This window comes from Fringilla coelebs (genome assembly GCF_963513975.1).
Source record: "Fringilla coelebs genome assembly, chromosome: 5".
Taxonomy (NCBI): Eukaryota; Metazoa; Chordata; class Aves; order Passeriformes; family Fringillidae; genus Fringilla; species Fringilla coelebs.
Genome location: NC_140033.1, coordinates 51,226,009 through 51,246,137, shown reverse-complemented (window position 1 = coordinate 51,246,137; position 20,129 = coordinate 51,226,009). Strand labels below are relative to the sequence as shown.

Here is a 20,129-nt window from a genome sequence, read left to right as displayed (position 1 = left end):
AAAGCACATGAACTTTCTGTTTAGAGGAGAAAAGATTTTTCCAATAGGCACAAAATCCCACCCCCTCAGCACCCCTCCTTCCCCTGTGTCTGACACTGACTTCAAGGGAGGAGTTGAGCCAATTATCTGTGAGTCCTACAGAAGGAAAATCTGCAATTTGCCAGTAGTTGTGAGAGAGAGAGGGAGAAAGGCAGGGAGGGAAGGAAAAGAGACTTAACTGGCAAATGTAAAGAAAAGCCCCTTTTATCCGAGAGAGAGAATATTTTAAAGCAAATCTCAAACCAGAAGAAAAGAAGCCTGCAGGAAGGGATGAGCCAGGCAAGATCTGGGGAAGCATAGGGTCACCAAAGGCAACTTCCATGCTGACCCTGATCTTTCTGCAGAGGATCTGAGGCAGCACAGAGGCAGGGTGGGCCAGCTGGATGCACCCACTACCCTGCATGAGTAGGTGCTGCTCCTGAAATTCTTTCCCCACAGTAGAGCCTACAAAGTACAACTTGCAAGAAAAGGCAGTGGGAGCAGGAGAGACTGCCTCTCCTTTTCTTGAACTGAGCCTGTGAGGAAAAGAGCTCATCTGCCCAAAGGGAAAAACTGCCACCAGTTCTGAGACTCTAGCCTAAGTCAGTTGCCTGATCCAGTACTTACATCCATGGGGGAACGCCCTCTGGAGCCCTGCGGTCCTTCCCAATCCTGCTAAGTTCTTGGGAAATACTGGAGAAGAACTGAGTCCAGAACAAGCAGCGTGGGATCCACAGAACAACAGCCTTTTACAACAGCAGCCACCTCTGATTAAAATTATCAGCTTCATCAGACTGCACCAAGACCCAGGACTGCTCCTCCTGGGAAAGAGAGGTAAGAAATCAGCATGGAGTTTGCAGTGAAAGTAGGAAACAAACATGCCACAGGAGTGATTTCTGGTGTGCATGAAAATTACAGGGACACTAGTAGTGAGTGAGAACTGACAGGTCTGTTATGCATGCTACAGTTTGTGTCTGTCTTGTCCTTTTTAGCTGGGCACAGTGATTAACACTGGGGTGGCAAGCAGCAACACAACCAGCAGCTGAAGACAGAGGAGTGCAAGGGAGGTAGTTCAGAAGTCTTTTCATGAATGGGGAGTTGTAGGGACAGCATACACCCTGACGGGAGGGTGGAAAACTAAGGTGCGAGAGCTCTGGATAGGGTGAATAAAGAATATCTTCCTTAGGTATCTCCCTACAGGTGCTCAGGCTCCAATTTGTCAGTAGCTCACCGGCATTCAGACAAGCGCTCTCCAGAGCATACAAAAGCAGGTTCATTGTCATTCATTCTGATGCCTGCCTGTAAAAAGAGAAGTGGTGCTTAGCAGGCAGAGGATAACACAGGGAGTCAAGAGAAATGGAGTTTAATGCTGATTTTGGACTATGGTTTCAGCTTTCTCTGGGCAAATGAGCTTTTCCCTTCATTTAGTGTTTTTTAGAGATAACATTAATTTCCTGTATTTCTATGACATTTTGAAATCCCCGCACTGTACCAATATAAAATAATAAAATAAACTTTTTAGCATCAAGCCAGTACATAAAGCAGAAGGTACCACCGAGAATTAATCTATGCTTAAGCATTTAATAAACTGGAAGGAAAAGATGTAGATTAAAACCAGCTGGAGGTTGTTTGTCTCCTCATTCTCTTCTGATTGATTTTGCTTAACTTAGTACATGAACATGTGGTGTCTCTCCATTTCCTTTCCACTGTCTTTAATCTTTTTCACTGTATGAGCCCCTGTTCTCCCCCCTGCCACTCCTGGGTGTCAAGGCTGAAGTTTCATTCCTTTTCTGAGGAGGAAAGGAGACAGACTGTGTTGAACTAGAGCAAAACTGGACTGAGGGAATAGGAAGAGAAGGCTCAAAACAAAAATGTAAGCTCCCAGTTCAATGGCACGCTCTGAGTCAGGTTTGCAGCAGAGGTGATGAGTAGCAACTCCACGAATCGAAATGCTGAAAAGCATATTTTACTTTGAGGGAAATGAAATGCAGTTAATAAAGCAAAGGAGTCCTCTTGACTGAATGCCTTGACAGGTGGAACAAGGACAGTGTAAAGTGGTCAGGTCCCTCAGCACGCATGTTCTGTACAGGACATAAAAGGCATTCGCTCAAAATGTGTAACTGTGCTCTCTCCCAGATGCTTTTGCACTGAGTTGTACAGAACTGCTCTCTAGCAGGTGTAAACCACACAGTCCACTTGCCCTCATGCAGCTACACTGGTCCATCACGGCCTGAAGAGCTGCCTCACCTCTTGATACTGGTCCTGGGTGTAAAGTAGTTTGTAGATTTTACAACTCATCAACATGTTTCCCTGTTCTTGTCTGCCAAATAAATAAGCCTCAGAGGGTGAAAATAAGCATTTTCTGCTTATTTTCAGCCCATGGATGCAAAACAATATTGGACTGGCTAGGGATAGTGTGCATGGCAGTGTTTCAGAGACTGAATATGGTATTTCTGCACTGTTGGAGATAGGTCCTGTGGCAAATAAAACACAGAATCCAGTTCAAATACCAGATGTGCTCCTTGCTGTCATTTCTAACACAGTAATCCCAACAGTACCATAATTCTGCATGTGTGTGTCCACAACCAAAGTTGTGTTCTGGCATTAATCTGGCTCTAATATTAGGCTGTTCTGCCCTCTGAATGTAATTCAGAGTGTAAGCTACTCCACGGAGACCATTGCATTTTCTTTTGTGCATTAGGTAGGGCTGAATATGCTATTGTTGCGCTGCAAATTATGGCAATAATCATAAATAGTCATGTTTTGCTGTTTCCTTGGGCTATAGCACAGAGCTTGTAATGATGCTAGAGCAGAATTCCAGAGACTTCTTTATTTAGCAGTGACTATATCTTCACTGCTGCTTTGGTGCTTAGCACATGTTAAACAAAGTAAAATATTTTAAGCTCTTCCCTGAGATAATTGTCAGCTACATAAAAGCTTTGGAGATAAAAGTCACTCAAGGGAAAGATAGGAATCCAGATCTGGACCCAGAAATGATCTTTCTGTGTACATAAAGTACTTGCATTGTAATATTAAATAAACAACACCTAAGTTAAATAAATGGCACAGAGGGAACTTGAATATTCTTTAATAAGAACCTAGTAACCAAAATAAATTCAGTCCAAAGTGTGCCTCCTTTGCTGTAACAGTCAGCTTTCCCCACACAGGGGCTGTATTTTTCTTTCAGCACACAGTTCATTTGAACTGGTACACTAAAAAAGTCTGAGCATCACTTTTTCTTTCCTACCAAAGTTTCCTGCATCTGAGTGCTATGTCAAAATGCAGTCTCTGGGGTCTCTACACTCATTTTAGATGTCATGGGTTGGAAATCTTGTCTAATAGCTACTTAAGATGGCTGTCCTTCATTTTTTCTCCTGCTTATACTTAGCACCCGTGCTTAGCAAAGCCAGTGGCACCCACAACATCTGTATGTATAAAGACTGGAGCTCCTAAAAAAATCTTTGTTTCTGCAGTTCCATCCATTGACAGTCACCCTGCTGCAACAATGATAGTTTGCTCATAGGGAGTTCCCACACTAGCAGAATTAAAACCTCTTTTTTAAAAGGTTACTGGAGGCACAGATCTTTGAATTTATCACCAGCCAGTGCTATTTTGTGGCTCACGCTCCCTGCATCAGCAATAAATGTTACATGGGACCAGCTATTTAAAGTTACTGAGATGTCTAGCTTGCTTAACTGATGTTAAGCATGATTCTTGTTTCTCTCTGATTTTTGGCAGATCTCAGAAAATTAGTATTAAGCACAACTTCTATTTAGGCAACCAAATGAAGCAATCTAGGTTCTAATGGCAGCTGCAGTGGCTGTAGTGTATTGGGGAATGTGACCTCTGTGTTTATGTATCTAAATGAGAACCAAGCTCTACTGAAAAATCTGGTAATGTGTAAGTGACACAGATGGTGGGAAGGAACTTGGTGTCTCAGATGAAGAGGAGCTGATAAATTCAGCCCTTAATGTTTAAATGTAACAGAAAAGATAAACTCAGCCCTTAATGTTTAAATGTAACAGCAAATTACAATTCAAAAGCATGTTATTTTCATCGTAAATGCCTTCTTATTATACTACTTTAAAAGAAAAAAAAGAACAACAACAACAATAAAACCAAACCAAACCAAAACAAAAAACCCACTCACTGAAAATGAGACTGAAAAGTTTACGCATTTCCAGTGAAAAAAAATCTCAGTATGGACTACTGATTGATTGTTCTGCTGTGCAGGACTATGCTCCAGAGTGCTCTTTGGCAAGCTTGTGGTGAGGAGCTGCCTTATTTTACCCTCCATTTGGTTTCTGATCTTTCCTCCAACTTTGCTATTTCCTCTTTCAGGACCAAGCAATGATGAAGACTATGTCTGGTGGAAACTGCAACCTGAACGTGCCGGCCAAGAACTCATACCGCATGGTGGTGCTGGGAGCCTCCAGGGTGGGGAAAAGCTCCATCGTCTCACGCTTCCTCAACGGCCGCTTCGAGGATCAGTACACTCCCACCATCGAAGATTTCCATCGCAAGGTCTACAACATACGGGGAGACATGTATCAGCTGGACATCCTGGACACCTCTGGGAATCACCCTTTCCCTGCCATGAGGAGGCTTTCCATCCTAACAGGTAAGAAAGTCAGGGGGAAGGTCATAAGGACAGACGTTAGCTTGGAAAGAGTAGCCTGGGGATGACTGGTTTTTGGGACATAGCTAAAGGGACTGCTTGATTTACTGCAAGATGCATTGCTATAGAGACATATTTCCTGGCTGGCATGTTCTCAGCACTTTAAGGAATGCATTAGCTACAGTGGAGAGGTCCAGTGGGTGAAGATCTGAAATTGAGATTTTCCCTTATCCATCTACCTTCCCCTCCTGCTTCATACTTTTATTGATGTCACAAATAAATGGATGAATGCAATTCTGTGGGTATAAAGAGCAGCAAAGGACAAATTAAGCATGTTGTTGTAGGACATATACAGTGAAAAATAAATATAAAATGAACAGAAAGGGAATTCTAACCAAGAAAGTCCCAAGGATTTTTTTATTCCAAAAATTTCCAGCCTGTTTTCCTTGATTTAATATTCCAGTAGGAGCTTTACTTTTACACTTTCTCCTAAATCTGCATCTAATAAAATGCATTTAAAGAGAAAAGAAGGGGAAATGGTGGGACCATTTTGCCTCTTCTCACTTTCAAGACATTCCTGTTGTGAGCTAAAATATATTCTTTAATTATAAAAGTGACATAGATGTATATTCAGTCACAGCTCATAACAAACTTTCTTTCTGGATTCACTATCCACCTTTCTAACTGCCCAGTGAAACATTACATTCACATCTGACAAGGGTACAATCCATATTCAGTGAGGTCCTAGAACCAGTTTCTGGGATGCAAATGTGAGCTTCAATCCCTGAAAGCTCTCTTAGCATGTTCCACACAAATATCATTCAATAGGCAATGATTTGCCTTATTTTCTACTTCTATTCCTATTTCTATTTTCTATTCCTTCTACAAGGAATTGTAAGTCAGGAAATGTCAAAAGAAAATGCCAGGGGATGTGTGTCATTTATGTATTAGGGTTTTTTTCATGGTCTGCTTCTCTTGAGGAAATGCAATGACAGCAGACTGCACTGAGAAACCTCTCATCCCTGACTTGAGTGTTCAGGACTGATTAGCTGTAAATCTTCAGTTCAGGTGTACCTTCATGTATTGTGTAATCAAAGGGTTAAGGCTGAGTGGCTACCAGCTCTCCACTCTTTCTGGTGTCAGAAGAGGATGTATTTTACACAGAGATACAAATGAAAGAAAATAAAAAGAAGAGCAGAGCAGGAGAGCTGAGATAGAAACATGTCTACAAAAGAGATAAAAGCAGGCAATAACTTGCAAGCCCAGTGCAAACTAGGAATGCAACTGGATGTGACTGTAGTAACATCACCGCCAAAAGTCTTTTCCATAGCACTATAGAAAGGTGTGGGGAGTTAAATGAGAAGAACTGAAGTACAGCTGAGTGAATAGGTGCCAAAGAAACAAAAAAAAAAAAAAAAAAAAGGGAAAGAGATGGAAGTAAAAGAATCGCCTTTTAAAAATTTGCTCCTCTGAAACTGACTGTGACCAACAAGCCTTTACGTATTTTTTTTTTTAATTGCAGGGGATGTTTTCATCCTGGTGTTCAGCCTGGACAACAGAGAATCCTTTGATGAGGTCAAGCGACTCCAGAAACAGATCCTTGAGGTCAAATCCTGCCTGAAGAACAAGACCAAGGAATCAGCTGACCTCCCCATGGTCATCTGTGGCAACAAAAATGACCACAGTGAAATCTTCCGCAAGGTACGCACTGACGAAGGTGAGAATCTTGTCTCCAGTGATGAAAACTGTGCTTACTTCGAAGTGTCGGCCAAGAAGAACACCAATGTGGATGAGATGTTTTATGTCCTCTTCAGCATGGCCAAACTACCTCATGAGATGAGCCCTTCCCTCCACAGAAAAATCTCCATCCAGTATGGTGACACTTTCCAACAGAAATCCTTCCGGATGCGCCGAGTCAAGGACATGGACGCCTATGGCATGATCTCTCCCTTCGCTCGCCGACCAAGCGTCAACAGTGACCTGAAGTATATCAAATCGAAAGTTCTCAGGGAAGGGCAGTCCAGGGAGAGAGAGAAATGCACAGTCCAGTGAAGGAGGCTTGCGCTTCTGTCTGAAGACAACATCCACATGCAGTGCCTTAAAGAAAAATGGTCTGTGGAAGCAAAGAACAGGCTCGTGGGGTTTATTGAAAAAACCCAACACGGAGAAAGGATAACTTCCTGTGGATTCTGCTGAGTCACAAATGTAAATAACATCATCCTTGAAGATGACTGGGAATAATCATACAGCTGAGATACAAGTGCATTTTTTTTTGTCTTTGTAATGTAGTTCCTCTTGATTCCCGTTTTTGTTTGAAAAATACAGTCCTGAGAAGTAAAGACATTTCACCCTTATTGTTACAAAGAAATTAGATCAAAAATGCACAGAAGGCATTAACAGTGACCCAGCATGCAGCTCTTGCTAAGAGAGAGGAGGTTATGTGTGTGTGTGTGTGTGTGCGTGTATCTCTGTGTGCCCATGTGCACGTGTGCATGCATGTGTGGAGCTCTCCTTTTAAAAAGTGGGACTTGCATTTCAAAGAGCAGCAGTCTTAACTGAGCATTTCCCAGATTGGGAGTGGACTCTATATATGGATGCATGACTTTCACTCACTTCTGAGGGCACCTGTTTGTTGGAACAGTTACCATTTGACATTGACATGATTGTTGGTTTGTATTATAGATTTTATTTGGGATTTGTTGGTTCTTTTTTTGTCTGGGGGTGGGTTTTTAGCTAAATCAGATGGCAAGTGCATTTGATATTAAACAGTGTCTGCTTTATACCAGTGAAAGGTGGTTTTCTTCTCTAACACTTTCTAATATATACATCGACTGAAAGTGAAATCCTTCTGCAAAAAGCCAATGCATTTGGCTGCTCTGCAAGCCTGGTGTGATGATGTTTCTCAAAGCAGCCACACCAATTCCGAGTTTCATAATACAAATGCCACCCTTTGCATTTCTGGCCATGGACTAATGATTCCTTCCACTGCCTGTATCAGCTGAGAGTGACCAGACTTATATGTAGAATGAGACCATTCCAGAGGCAGGATTGGATTATTTTTCAAAAACAAGAACTGAATGGTTATAGGGCCCGCTCCTTCATATTTCTTCTGCTGACATGCTTCTAGTAATTTTGTTCATGGTTTCCCTCACTGTCCAGTAAAGGTTGCCTTGATCATTTGCACTGCAGAAGTCCTTCAGAATTGAAGCCTTGTCCTGGCTGTTCAAACAGGATTGAACTGACTGGTCAGATAAATCTGGGGCTGTCCATTCACTTCTTTCCTTTCTCAGGCATCCTTATCTTTAGTTCTCTCCCTGTTCTGCTTCTGGCTCTGTTGTTTGATGAGCTCCTGTTCACCCTCGAAGTCCAACATATTCTCTCAAATGTGATCTTGACACTCTTGCTGACTGGAATGAGATGTGTGCATACATATCTGTAGGCAAAGCATGGCCCCAAGACAGTAAACAGCAGTAGAATATATCTGTTATATATACCTCAGAAAGACCTTCAGATATATTGTCCCTCCATCACCCTCAAGTTCTGTGTTTGGCTACATCTGCCTTGCTGTGTTCTGGGCAGAGCTGTGAGCTAGTTTGTGCTATAATTTGACAGGAAACCAAGAATGATGATTGTCTGTAAAAATTAGCCTCTGGGATTCAAAGTCCCATATTCATTTATCAACTCCACCCTTCATTGGTACTGTATTGGTAAAATACACTGTTCTTTTATTCCTGTTGCCAGGGCAGCACCTTTCTGACCATGTCTCCCTCCCTATCTATAAATATGTATATGGTTTATGATTAAACCTGATTTATTTATTAGCTGTGTCCTAGTTTGGTTGCTTGGTTGTTTGGTTGTTGGTTTTTTTTATTTCTCCAAGAATAATGAGGAAGGCCCTGCATTTATGTTGTGCAGGTGAATTTAGGTGAGTTCTGGGTTGAGAGTCCTGATGAGATCTCCAGTAGGTTCTGAAAGAGCCTTTTATGTCCTCCAGACGCCAGGGGCTACACATTTTCCTGTTCGGAATAGAACTGCGTCTATACCCATATATATCTATCAATCATCTTTTTGACCACTAAATTACATGTACAGATATCTGCAGAGGCAGACAGTTACTTTTCCCCATGCTGCCTCCAAAATGAGAGAACAACAACTCTCTCCTCCCTGCACGGAGCTGACATGTTGATCCCTGGTGCAATTTAATGTGGTCTCTGCAGAGACATCACTGTTTATCTCAGCAGTCTCTCCAGGTTACCATCTGTGCCTCCCACTTTTGTGAGTCCTGGTCCCTCTGAGCACATCCTCAACACTCCACAGACTCCCCGCCCAAGTGCCTCAAAGATATGGAGCAGGTTTGAAGATGGAGTGAGAAAGGTATAAGTAATGGATATTGGTTGGGTTAAGGGACCCTGGAATACTAAATGAGGATTCCTTGCACCATAAACCATGCACGGCCTTCCTGACCCTGCATCTACTCTCCCAAGCCTGCAGGATAAAGCTGAATTTTTAAAGAGCCTTCAAAATCAAGTCTCTGTCTTTGTCTTATAACACTGACCTTACCATTATTTTCCCTACTTCTCCGCACCTCCACAAACACAGTCTTTCCATCTCCACAAAGACACCAGATTTCCACACCCTTCCATGTTCTCCTATTCCTGCCTCTTCCACCATGGACACAAAGCCACCTAGCATGGGAAAGCAACATCACAGGGACAACAGAGGCACAAGTGTAGGGGAGGCTGAAGACCAAAGAGCAGGGCTCACATATGCTGGATGCCACAGGAATGCCAGTGAGCCCCAGCTGCACAGTCCAGCTTGGCCAGCTAATGCTCAAGGTGAGAAGCATCTGAGAAACTGGCTGGGAATGAAGGTGAAGCAGCATTACAGTCACCCACAAAAACAAATGGCAATAAGCAGATAATCTTATTAAAGTAATCCTAGTCTTCTCACTGCATTTTGTTACTGATGGTAATTGCTTTTGAAGTTAGATTTTCATGCTCCTGAGGACATTTTTTTTCTTTTATTGTATCATTACAGTCATTCTATTAATATCTATATCTTATTTGGGCTCTAAAAGTGCTTTCAGCCCCTAAACCAGACAGTATGTGTATCAGTTGTTTATTCACAGTTAGCAGCTGTTATGTTCTGTGGAAAGGCCAGGGACTTGGAAGCAGAGAGCAAGGCTACCTTCCTGCATAGGGGACATAAGGTAAGGCAGGAAGAGGAAAGAGGAATTGTTTCTTTCCTGCTAACCACTGAATGCATCTGGCTGTAGAACAGAAAAGGGAAAAGCTTCATGGGAAACTCTTATTATGTGTGTTCGAAAACTGTGAGACCCTGAAAGAAGCAAAGAAGAGACATACAGCCAGGTCTCAGAGGCACCACCAAAAAGAAAAACCACCTCTCTTTTATTTTTTTCTTCCTTTTCTTTATTTTTCTCTCTCTCTCTTTTTTTTTTTTTTTTTTTTTTCCCCTTTGAGATTCAAGAGACCTGCATGGAACTTACTGCAGCCCAAGAAGTCATGAAAATGCACAGGACTAAGGGCAGGTCTGGATGAAGGAATCTGTCTAGAAGAGATGCTAAGAGTACCCTTACTTGGTCTTACCTGTAATTAATTTGCTTTATTCCCATAGCCACCTACATTGCAGTATATAAACTCTATCACTAGTGATGCAAAGCCTTGCTTAGGGATTTTGTGTATTCACTTTCAGGACAACAAGCAGAGACCCAGCTGAGGATCAATCACAGCCCTGGAACAAGACTGAGATTTATTTTTTATATTGCTCAACACAGCAAGATAGTCCTTGTCCTGAAGAAATTACCAATCAACTCATAGGAGCTACTATTAATATTGGCAAAAATCTAATCAACTCACAGGGTCAGTAGAAATCAGGAAGGAAATAGTGATCATGGTGAATTAAGTACAAAACAATCTGAGGGTGGAGAGGACAGAATGAAGGCCTGTTTTGACATCCAAAGGATTAAATTAGGCTTCTGTTCTGAGGGACCCCCAGGAGAGCTGCTGCAACCAGGCCAGCCTGATGCTAGAGAAAGGCTGTCAGGATGCAGCCTCACAAAGAGCATTGTCTCCCTGAGACCCTGGGGTCCAGTATGTCTGATTGTTTGAGAGGTCAAAGGTCTTTCACAAAGGCAAGTAGGAAATGGTGGGATCATTTTTTAAAGGGCAGCAGAAGAGAACTTCAAAAGGGTGAGCAACAGGAGGTTGTCCAGGTAAATAATCGAAAAGATAGGCTAGAATGTAAGCTATAAAATGTACCTTTCATCTTTATTTCATGCTTCTCTATGCACAAGTCAAAAAGAAGACATTTTATTTAGCCTTTTTGTCCTTCCTCAAATGTTGGCTGCTGCTTACTGCTGTGTAGAACCCACCTTCCATCTCTCATTACACCTTTTTCTGCCTTAGATTTACTCTTCTGTCATCTACCTTATTATGGGCTGCTTTGCTAGCCCTGTCCTAGTATCTTGGCTAGGGTACAAGGTTACAAGAAAAAGTGGTTTTGAAGTAACTGATGATTATTTGATTTGATTTGAAATCACTGTTACATTCGGGGGCTTTATTGGCATTATTGCTTCTGTAAAATTACATGGTGGCAGGTTCAGATTAAAGGATCTCCTTGAAAAAGTATATAAAACATGATATAATGTACACTTTCCCCACTGGTTTCTATAGCAACGGCCTTTTCTCTGCACTCAGAAAGAGCAGGAAATTTGCAGGGGGGAGATGAGTAGCAGTAGCTCTGCACTGCTCAGATCTTTCACTTCTGAGTCCTCATGAGAAATTTTCCTCCCTTCAGTTTCTCCTATGTGGAGAAACAAAGACCACCAGACAGAGCTGCTTTGCAGACTACTCTATATGTCTTGTAAAGCTGTGGGATGGATATTTACCACAGATAAGAAAGTTTTATTGCATGATTTCCATTTCCATGATGTGATTGTCAGCTGGGGCATTGATCCTGGCACAGTGCCTGATATGGGGAATACACATGGCAAAGTGCTATGAACCAGCTGCTGCACTCAGGTATGGTTAGAGCTAACTGTGAGCCTTGACCATCTCCACTCTTCCCTGTGCCTGTCAGGCTCACACTGAGCCTGAGATTTCCCAGAAAACCATTTCCTTTTGCATCATGGCAACATCAGCCAAAGACCTTTCCTTGCCTCTACCACCGTTGGTCATCCACAGAGAGCAGAACCACACTAAGTTCCAGGCATTGTGTTCCTAGAAAGTTATTGACAGCTTGGAAGGAGACCAAGAACTAGCAAGAAAAACATTTTATAAGCCTAAGGGGATTGACTTGAGTAAGCCTTAAGAAAACTCTGAAAGGAATAATTCTGTGCTATGCAGGCAAACAAACTCTGAGAGAGCCTGGCTGAAAACCCCTTGATGTATTTGAGGTGGAGATGACAACTGAGACAGCTCTTTTTTTAGAGTTGGACAGGGGGATAATTCAGTGGGAACAGGAGTATTAAGCAGGAAAATATAGGCAAGACAGCAGAGCAGATCTTAGGGCTGTGGAATCTACCGGAAAATTTTCTAAGAGATGTCAGGAAAATCCCATTAGGAAAACACTGGGAAAAACACTGAAACCTACATGAGCAGCAGGTATAACCTGGTGTTGGCAGTGGGCTAGGCTGATTGAGCCAGTAGGTTTTCTTGATCCCACACACCTGTTTCTGTGATGGACCTGAACCCAAGTCTGCTTCAAAGAAATTTCCTGAGACTGTCTGTCCTCACTGCACACTCCGTCCCACAAGTGGAGCGTTGGTAGTTTAGTGGTTTCCTCTCCCAGGAAACCACTAACAATAGAGACAAGACTTCTTAAGTCAGACCCTGGTTTTCACAGCATTTCCACAAAGATCTCTGGATTGTTTGGAGTAAAGAGCTTCTTTAGTGAATAGTCCATGAGCAGCTTTTTGTGCATTTATTTATTGTTCAGAAGTATTTGATGACTCATTAATGCAAATGGGTCCTGTGCTTTAACTGGCATTGTTAACTAAGATTATCAGTTCAGATTAAACATGAAAGCAAGGACAAATGAGGCCACTGTGTTTCAGGACATCATGTAGCAAAGTAAAATAACATAAAGGAAAAAAAATCCAACTCGAGTATGTGTCTTCACATTACTCTGACCTAGAGGCATTTCAGATAGACTGTATTTATTCAAGAGTGGCCTCTCACAAGTATTTGGCTTTCAGCAGTTAGTATGGAACACTAATTCACACATAAAAACATTGAATATTTTACACTTTTTCATAACAATATGTCTTGAGTCCATATTTTGAGGTTAAAAAGAAGCAAAACAAAAAACCCCTACAGTTTCCAGAGTTGTGGCCAATGAAGGGGTGGTGATGGAAGATTCCAGCTGCAAGAAACAATACCTTCACACATTGGGACCTTATCTGGAAAACTGGACCATTCTATTACACTGGGACTTGTGGTCTTTCTGTTCCACTGGGTACTAAAGCCACACTAAATCACAAGAAACACACTTCCAGCCCTGGAGCTGTATCTTGCATTTCAGAACCCACTAGCATCAGGACTGTTACAGATCCCAACTGGTTCTTCAATGTCTTTGCAAAGCTTTCAGGAGTTTCAGAGTTAAAGTAAACTCAAGCTGGTAAAATAACTGTGTTAGGTAACATGGGTTGCTGTCTTGTTCCTCAGGTTGGAGATCTAACCACTCCTAGGAAGAGTTCTACCAGTTTCCCCACCCTTTACATAAATCAGAGTCTCGGTTTCCCATCTCTGAGAGAGGGCAAATAGCACTCAGGGGATAGCTGAGAGGATAAACATAATCTGGATTGCGAGGCACTTGGGTACCACAGTGATGGATAAACACGTTAAAAGGTGAAGAGGCAGACCGGAAACAAATATCACCTCATTCAGCAGCTCAGCTGCTGCAGTGCCAGCTACACAGGAGAGCAATTGCACTCTGCATAATCCCTGGTTTCTGCTCTACCTACAGGCTTGTTCTCTTCAGCATCGGCTGGGATGGGAAGTCCTAAAAGCTACAGGATTAAAACAACACACTGGCAAGCCCCTGTCCCTCAGCCACTACCAATCTGTGTGCTAAGCAGGAGTCTGCTGTAGAAAGGTTTTAGCTCAGGGACCCTTGGGTGGATGCCCAGCATACCATCTTCTCTCACCCTCTCTCTGCTGGAAAAACCAGTGTCTCAGGAAAATACAGCCTTGTTAAACACAACCTGAGGGGTTAGATGGCGGCACGGGTAAGATCAGTGGCAGTGCTTTTGGCTGGTCCAGGGCAGAATGTGTCATCTTTTCTGTCACAAAACAGTTTGTTCCTTGCTGGGTGGCTCATTGCCAAGGTAATAAATAGAAGTTTCTAAAAAGAAATAAAATAAAAAAGGAAAAATAAACACAGAGCAATGACTTGTTCTGCAAATTGACAGGGGACTTGCCTGAGGCAATGGATAAGGGGTGACAGGGATGAACAGCTCTCTTGTGGAGCCTTATTAAAGAGAGGAGCAAAGCTCTTCTCAGATACCCTTTATGAGATGCTGCCATCTGGGAGAAATCCAGATTGCCAATTATCAGAGAGAACAATTCCAGCTGGTCACAACACTGTCAAGGCAGAAATTATCTCCTTACACAATGGCACTGACTCAGACGACTTGTAACTTTTGTCAACTTTGGGGCAGTTACACAAGGTTTGCCATCAGCCATAGTGCTATTTATTTGTATTATGGAGTCCTGCCCACAGACCAGGACCCCATTATTCCAGACAATATACAAACACACAACAAATAGGAAATCCCAATGTATGGAAACACAAGGGCAGAGTCCTACTCATTATCTCCTGTACTCCACAGCATCTGTTTTCTATCCTATGTTGGCTTCTACCTGTTTCCTACCAGTATCTTATATGCAGTCTAAAGTGAGAAGAAGCTGCTGTATGCAGCTACATTAACCCACCACTTTCCTGGTGAACACCTGAGAGCTAATTATTTCAGTGAAGACCTTGGAACTACTACATTGTGGCAGTAGCAGCACCAAGACCTAATGTAATTTAGTAATACTCTTCCTTCAGGTGGTCTCACCAGAACAGAGAAAGGAGGTGTAAGGATTACACGCTGCTTCCAAAAAGCTCATGGGATGGGTAAATTCTTTATTATTCTTGCACTGGTTCCTCGCAGTATTTCCCAGCTGTCCTGGCCAAGGGGACTTCTCTTAGGCAAACAGAGCATCTTTGTGGCATGTTGTAGTCCAGTTGTTGTGCCAGCCATAAGCCAGTTGTGGCCCATGGCTGTTCAGACCTAGCTCTGGTCTGTGTCCTGAGACAGGCAGAGAAGCTCTCTTACACCAGGCTATCGTGAAATCTGAACCAGGGCAGGAAGTGAAGCAGCCATGCTGGCATTGCCAAGTCATGGCAAAGGCCTGCTGGCTGCTCTTTCCTTGGGTGACCAGATGATATCTCAAGGAATGTCTGCACCTCTCCTGCCTACGATCTGAGACCTCCCATAGATCTCAGGAGAAAGAAATGCATCATACACTGCTATGAGCAGGGTATGTACCCCCTTTTGAAATACAAGTTGACAGAACAGACATTTTTAGACGGATTTAAAATGTAACACCTACAGAATTTAAATCTGAAAGCAGTGAAAAAGCACAAGGACTCCTCAGTGACCCCTTTGTAGAGCTGTAGCCCAAGCAAGAGATGCTATTTCACCTTGATCTCTCAGAGAGGAATTCCTCCAGCAGAGGCTTTGACAAAACAGTTCACAGTACCCTAAAACTTTGTTTCCTCCCTCCACAGGATGATCATTGGAGAAAGGGCTGCCCTTGCATGGTAAAACCCTCCCAGATGAAAAAGAATCCAGCCAATGGAGAGAGCCCAGGTAGCATCAGGGCACTGTGCTCTGCTAGACAGTAAGCAGATGTGTAAGAAATGAACACACTTGGCTCAAGGGAAAGCCTTAAAGATGTTTTCTATCCCTTCTTGGGATTTCACATCTTCCCCAGTTAATTTTCTCTTTTCAGACAAGAATTCTGCCAAAGAGGAAAATGTCTGAAAGCGCTTCATTAATTAAGGAGCCTCGAGTTTTGATGATTTTCTATGGAACTTCAGACTCTGAATTGACTTTTGAAAATGCAACGAGCTTAGGCTCACTTAAGCACTTTTTCAACTTCATCCAAATTGGTTGAGTGAAGAAAGAACATTTCAGGACTGAGATTTATGAGGAGGAAATGCTGTTCTGAAACAAATTTCCACTAAAAAGAAAACTGAAAAAATAAGTGACTTTGCTTGAGAGATGTTTTAGTAGTGAAGGTCTTAGCAAAACAAGAACTGTCTGAGAGGCCATTCTGCTTTGCCATTCATTAGAAATCAGTTAAAAAAAGAGAAGCTTTCTGTTTCTTAAAAGAACTGAGAAAAGGAGTGCATTCCCAAGTGAAATGTTTAGTTTGCATTTTTTCCCATGGCATCTTTTTGTCAACCAGGAATTAAAAGAAAATGGAGGGTAGAACTCCAGGCATAATCTGTGCTCCCACCTGCGTTTGTCTGCTCTGTATTCCCTACGTCTATCTTCTACCTCAATGGCTAAAGGAGAATATGAAGCAAGAACATATAAAGCAGTCAGTTTTGTTTTGACTAGAGGTATCTGGGATCCTTCAGGACCCCAACACAGTAGAACATCATTAGCAAGTGAGTGATAAAACTATCTCTAAATTAGTTCTGTGTTTTGTGTCTGCCGCTATTCTTAACTAGGAAGGTCCCGTCCTCTTCTATTCCACTTCAAGTTTTTACAAAAAGCCCAGAAGGGAAAGGGATTACCTGTTATTTCTAGCCCTGGTAAACTTCAGGTGAAAACTTCCTCTTTTTTCTGCTTAGCCAGAGTCAAGAGGGAATCAAATGGCTCTGTTGAGCTGTGCAGATACTGCCAGATACTTCCCCATTTTGCATGTCAGACTTGTGCTCTGTCTTCATCACCTGCATGTTGTTGAATACTGCAGTGCCTCCTTGTTTGTACCTCCTTGATGGCTTTTAGTCCATGACCTTGATGTATGCTCAAGCCTGCAACCAGAGTCTCCACGGATACAGACACAGTCTCCACAGCCTATTACCTTTTGCCATGTCTAGGGAGGTGACTGAGGAGACAAAGGCTTTTTGTATCCATGGCACAGTGACTCTTCTCTGCAATATGTTGTGCTCCATCTCAGAAAGCCATCAGATGTCATTTTATGCCATGTCACACAGAGAGCAACAAATTACTGCCAGAACTGAGGGCTTTCCCCTGTCCGGTCTTGCTTCACACAAGTCAACATTGATACCAGGCAAAGCATTAGAAAGTGTATGGTAAACAGCCTAGAACACAGAATCTTTCTGAAATTCCAGGCCACAGTGCTTATCTTGTCTGTGTCCCATACAAGACAGAACTGCTTTGGTCTGCAGAGAAATTAAATTTGTGATAATACCCTAAAAAGGGACTCGTGATATGCTCCAACAGATGCATGGTATCTTCCAGCAAGTCCATTGTGGAGCACAGCCTCAGACCATCCCAGAAATAAGTGTACAGCCAGACAAAATGACTTTAACTTCAGAAGTGAGAAGTCAAGTGAGAGCACTTTGGAAGCCTGGCAGTGCTACACCAGGGCAGTTATGCAAGACTTGCTTGATAAACAGTGCTGTGTTCAAACAGTTTGGTTCTGGGGTACTTACAGAAAAGTACAGCTGAGCCCAGAGTTTAGGGTCAGTAGCCTCGGAGGGACCAGACTATGTTGGCACAACCCTAACAAGCTTCCAGGGCAAGTTTAGGGACAAACTGGTCTTTGAGACCATGCCAGCAAAGCAGCAACCTCACAAAGGCCTGACACACGATAACTGGTCCCCCAGTTGTGCACTGTGACAGGAAACGTCAGAGGCTCATCCCTTGACATGACTCCAACTGAATATGGGCCTTAAGCCAGAAACTGCTCTGTGGTGGGATGTACAGCCTGCCTCTTTGCCAGGAACTGAGTATGACAAAAAAGGTCAGGCCAAGGGTGACAAGAGTCAATCTTCAGGTTACCCCAATACAGTGAAAGACAATTTACTTCCTGAAGCCTGGAAGGGGCAGACAAGAGAAAAAACAAAAAAAGTGGGCAAAACATGGGAACAAATAAGCAGACGGGGCTGTCACAGGGTGAAGACTGTCCTGTGGACAGGAAATGTCTCTTTGGGATAGTTTCAAAAAGTTTCATTTCTGCCTGTGTTCCAGAGGCCAGAGGCAAGAGCCTGACTATTTTTAAAGATAAGTTTGACGCATTATGAAGGACCTTGTGTGACATGATAGGATGTTGCAGTCAGGAAATGGACACCCTGACCCAGGAGAGGCATTCCAGCACTGCACTCCTGAGCTTGGGTTCTGGCTGCTACAGGATTCACTCTTTCTCAGGCGGAGACAGGAAAAGAAATGGAAATAACCAAAAAGCCAACCTTTCATTTTACTCAAACAGATATCATTCAGAAAGAAACAGGAAACTTTGGGAAGCAAACTCAGATGAGCAAAAAAATATCTAAGATTGTATGTATGTCAGATGTCTCCTTTAACTGAGTAGTAGTGCTATTCCTGGGATCTGGGGTTTGACATCAGGCCAGCAGTAGTAGCTGGGCACCAATGGCCTATGACTTGCTGAGTTGATGTGAAAGCACAAGCCCATGCAAGGTATTCCAAAAGTCTGTGCCTCCAATTAGCAGTGAGAACATGTTGCCAGGGTGAGCCTACACTAGCATGTAATCTGATGCAAGCCCAAAAAACTGGAGGTGTTGATCCTGAATGCTAAACAAAAACACTGGAAACTGATACCCCAAAGATTTGGTCTTTTGTATCTTACCATAAAACTTGAGAAGCTGAACAGTGGTTAAAGAGACAACTCACCTGTAGGTCTCATCCTTGGCTAGAAGTCTTGACTGCTTTCCCCAGCCTGGGGACCACAGCTTCAGAGTCCTTGCCTGGTAAAATAGCAAACACACATTCAGGCAAAGGGGACACTACAAAACAGAAGCCACCAAGAAAGCTGGGACAGTTTCCCACCTGGAAATTAAGGTCTCCAGTGTTCTGCTAGGAAGTGGAGTGACACAAGCCTCTGTCTTGCAGAGAGGAAGACACTGTATGGGAGATTCCCACTTGGTGTTCCTTTTTGCTCCGCTCCATCAGGATTTATTCTGCCTCCATCTTCCCTTCTTCTCCAGTCCACTGTGACCTCTCACCCTGACACAGAAGAAAGGGCTTTAAGGTGGAAGCTGTGTTATAGAATTCACAAAATCAAATGCTCAGAAGCAAGAGACATCTTGGTCATAACTGTATTAAGAATTAAATAGTGCCAGGTTATGTCCCCAGACTCCAGAACGGAATCACCCACTCTTAAATTATAGTACATTCCCTGTCACTTTTTGACCCAGACCAAGGAGGGGTTCTACCAGACAATGTCTTTAAACAGTCTGTGATTTAGCCCAGGCCAGGAACAATTCTTCATCAGGAGTTTGCAGACAGCCACCCTCTTCTGGAGGGTAATGACATTTAATGTAAGTGAATGCAGACCTTTCCATTCCAGTTGGTTTCAGTACCAGAGAAAGATCCCACATTTAGTTTTCTAATACAGCTGTAGCCTACAGTATTGTCCAAGGAGCAGGGTAGAAAAAGACCATAGGGTTTGAAAATATCTCTCATACAACCTGCTTATAGTGTGAAACAACATCATCCTTCACATCTCTGTGACAAAGAGAGCTGTGGCTGCTTCTTTCATCTCTATCTCCACTTATTAAATGGCTCATCGGTAAACCCATGGGAATAAACAACATCAGGCATGAAACTCACCTTATGGAAGGTACAGCAGAGAAACAGCAGCACATTTCTATATCTAGGGCTCTGGAGTAGCAAAAAATATATGTAATGGGGAGGAGGAAAGGAAGACTCCTCAAAAAGAAATAAGGTTTGAGGGCAGGTCACACAGGGCAAGGTTGCTGACTCTAACCATGAGTCAAGGGCCTCATGCCAATTTACATTGCCCAGCTGATGCTATCCAAAAAGCTTACACATACATGCAAGTCAAGCTGCACACTTTCAGCTCCATTCATCTTTTGCATCAGAAGTACTTGGAGTACAACAGCAGTAAATTAATGCCAGCTCTCCCACTGAGATAATTCAGAGGATCTTTTCCTGCCCAGCAGGGTCTGATTTTTTCATGTAGATTCCATATTGTAATTAATATGGAGGCATTTTCTCATCTAACAGGGGGGAAAAAAACCCCAAAAATACTCTAAAGTCTTCAACAAATAGGCCCTTTTTGGGGAAAACTTGTTTTGTTCCTTCTTCTCAGTGAACTATTAATTTAGATGAAACACTGTGCCTGCAATGGGCAATGATGCAAAGAGATGGATTGATCCATCCTATTTCACCCTCACATACCCTTTGGGGTACATGTACCTTCTGAGTGAGGCTTGTCAATCATCTTGGTACTTGATATTGTCCTTACCT

The 20,129-nt window shown here is 42.8% G+C and overlaps 1 protein-coding gene across 1 annotated transcript; it reads left to right on the top strand.

Moving 5' to 3' along the window:
• The first annotated feature begins 213 nt into the window (after positions 1-213).
• On the top strand, positions 214-7,352 carry RASD2 (RASD family member 2). The gene is made up of 3 exons (XM_084206101.1): positions 214-852; positions 4,360-4,639; positions 6,159-7,352. The coding sequence occupies exons 2-3, from the start codon at positions 4,369-4,371 to the stop codon at positions 6,686-6,688; spliced, it is 801 nt and encodes a 266-aa protein (XP_084062227.1). The 5' UTR covers positions 214-852; positions 4,360-4,368; the 3' UTR covers positions 6,689-7,352.
• The last annotated feature ends 12,777 nt before the right edge of the window (positions 7,353-20,129 follow it).

Excerpts from the sequence above, each read along its gene's own strand:
- RASD2 (XM_084206101.1), top strand. The coding sequence starts at position 4,369 with ATGATGAAGACTATGTCTGGTGGAAACTGCAACCTGAACGTGCCGGCC. Across the intron at positions 4,640-6,158 it reads GAGGCTTTCCATCCTAACAG|GGGATGTTTTCATCCTGGTG; the intron begins GTAAGAAAGTCA and ends TTTTAATTGCAG.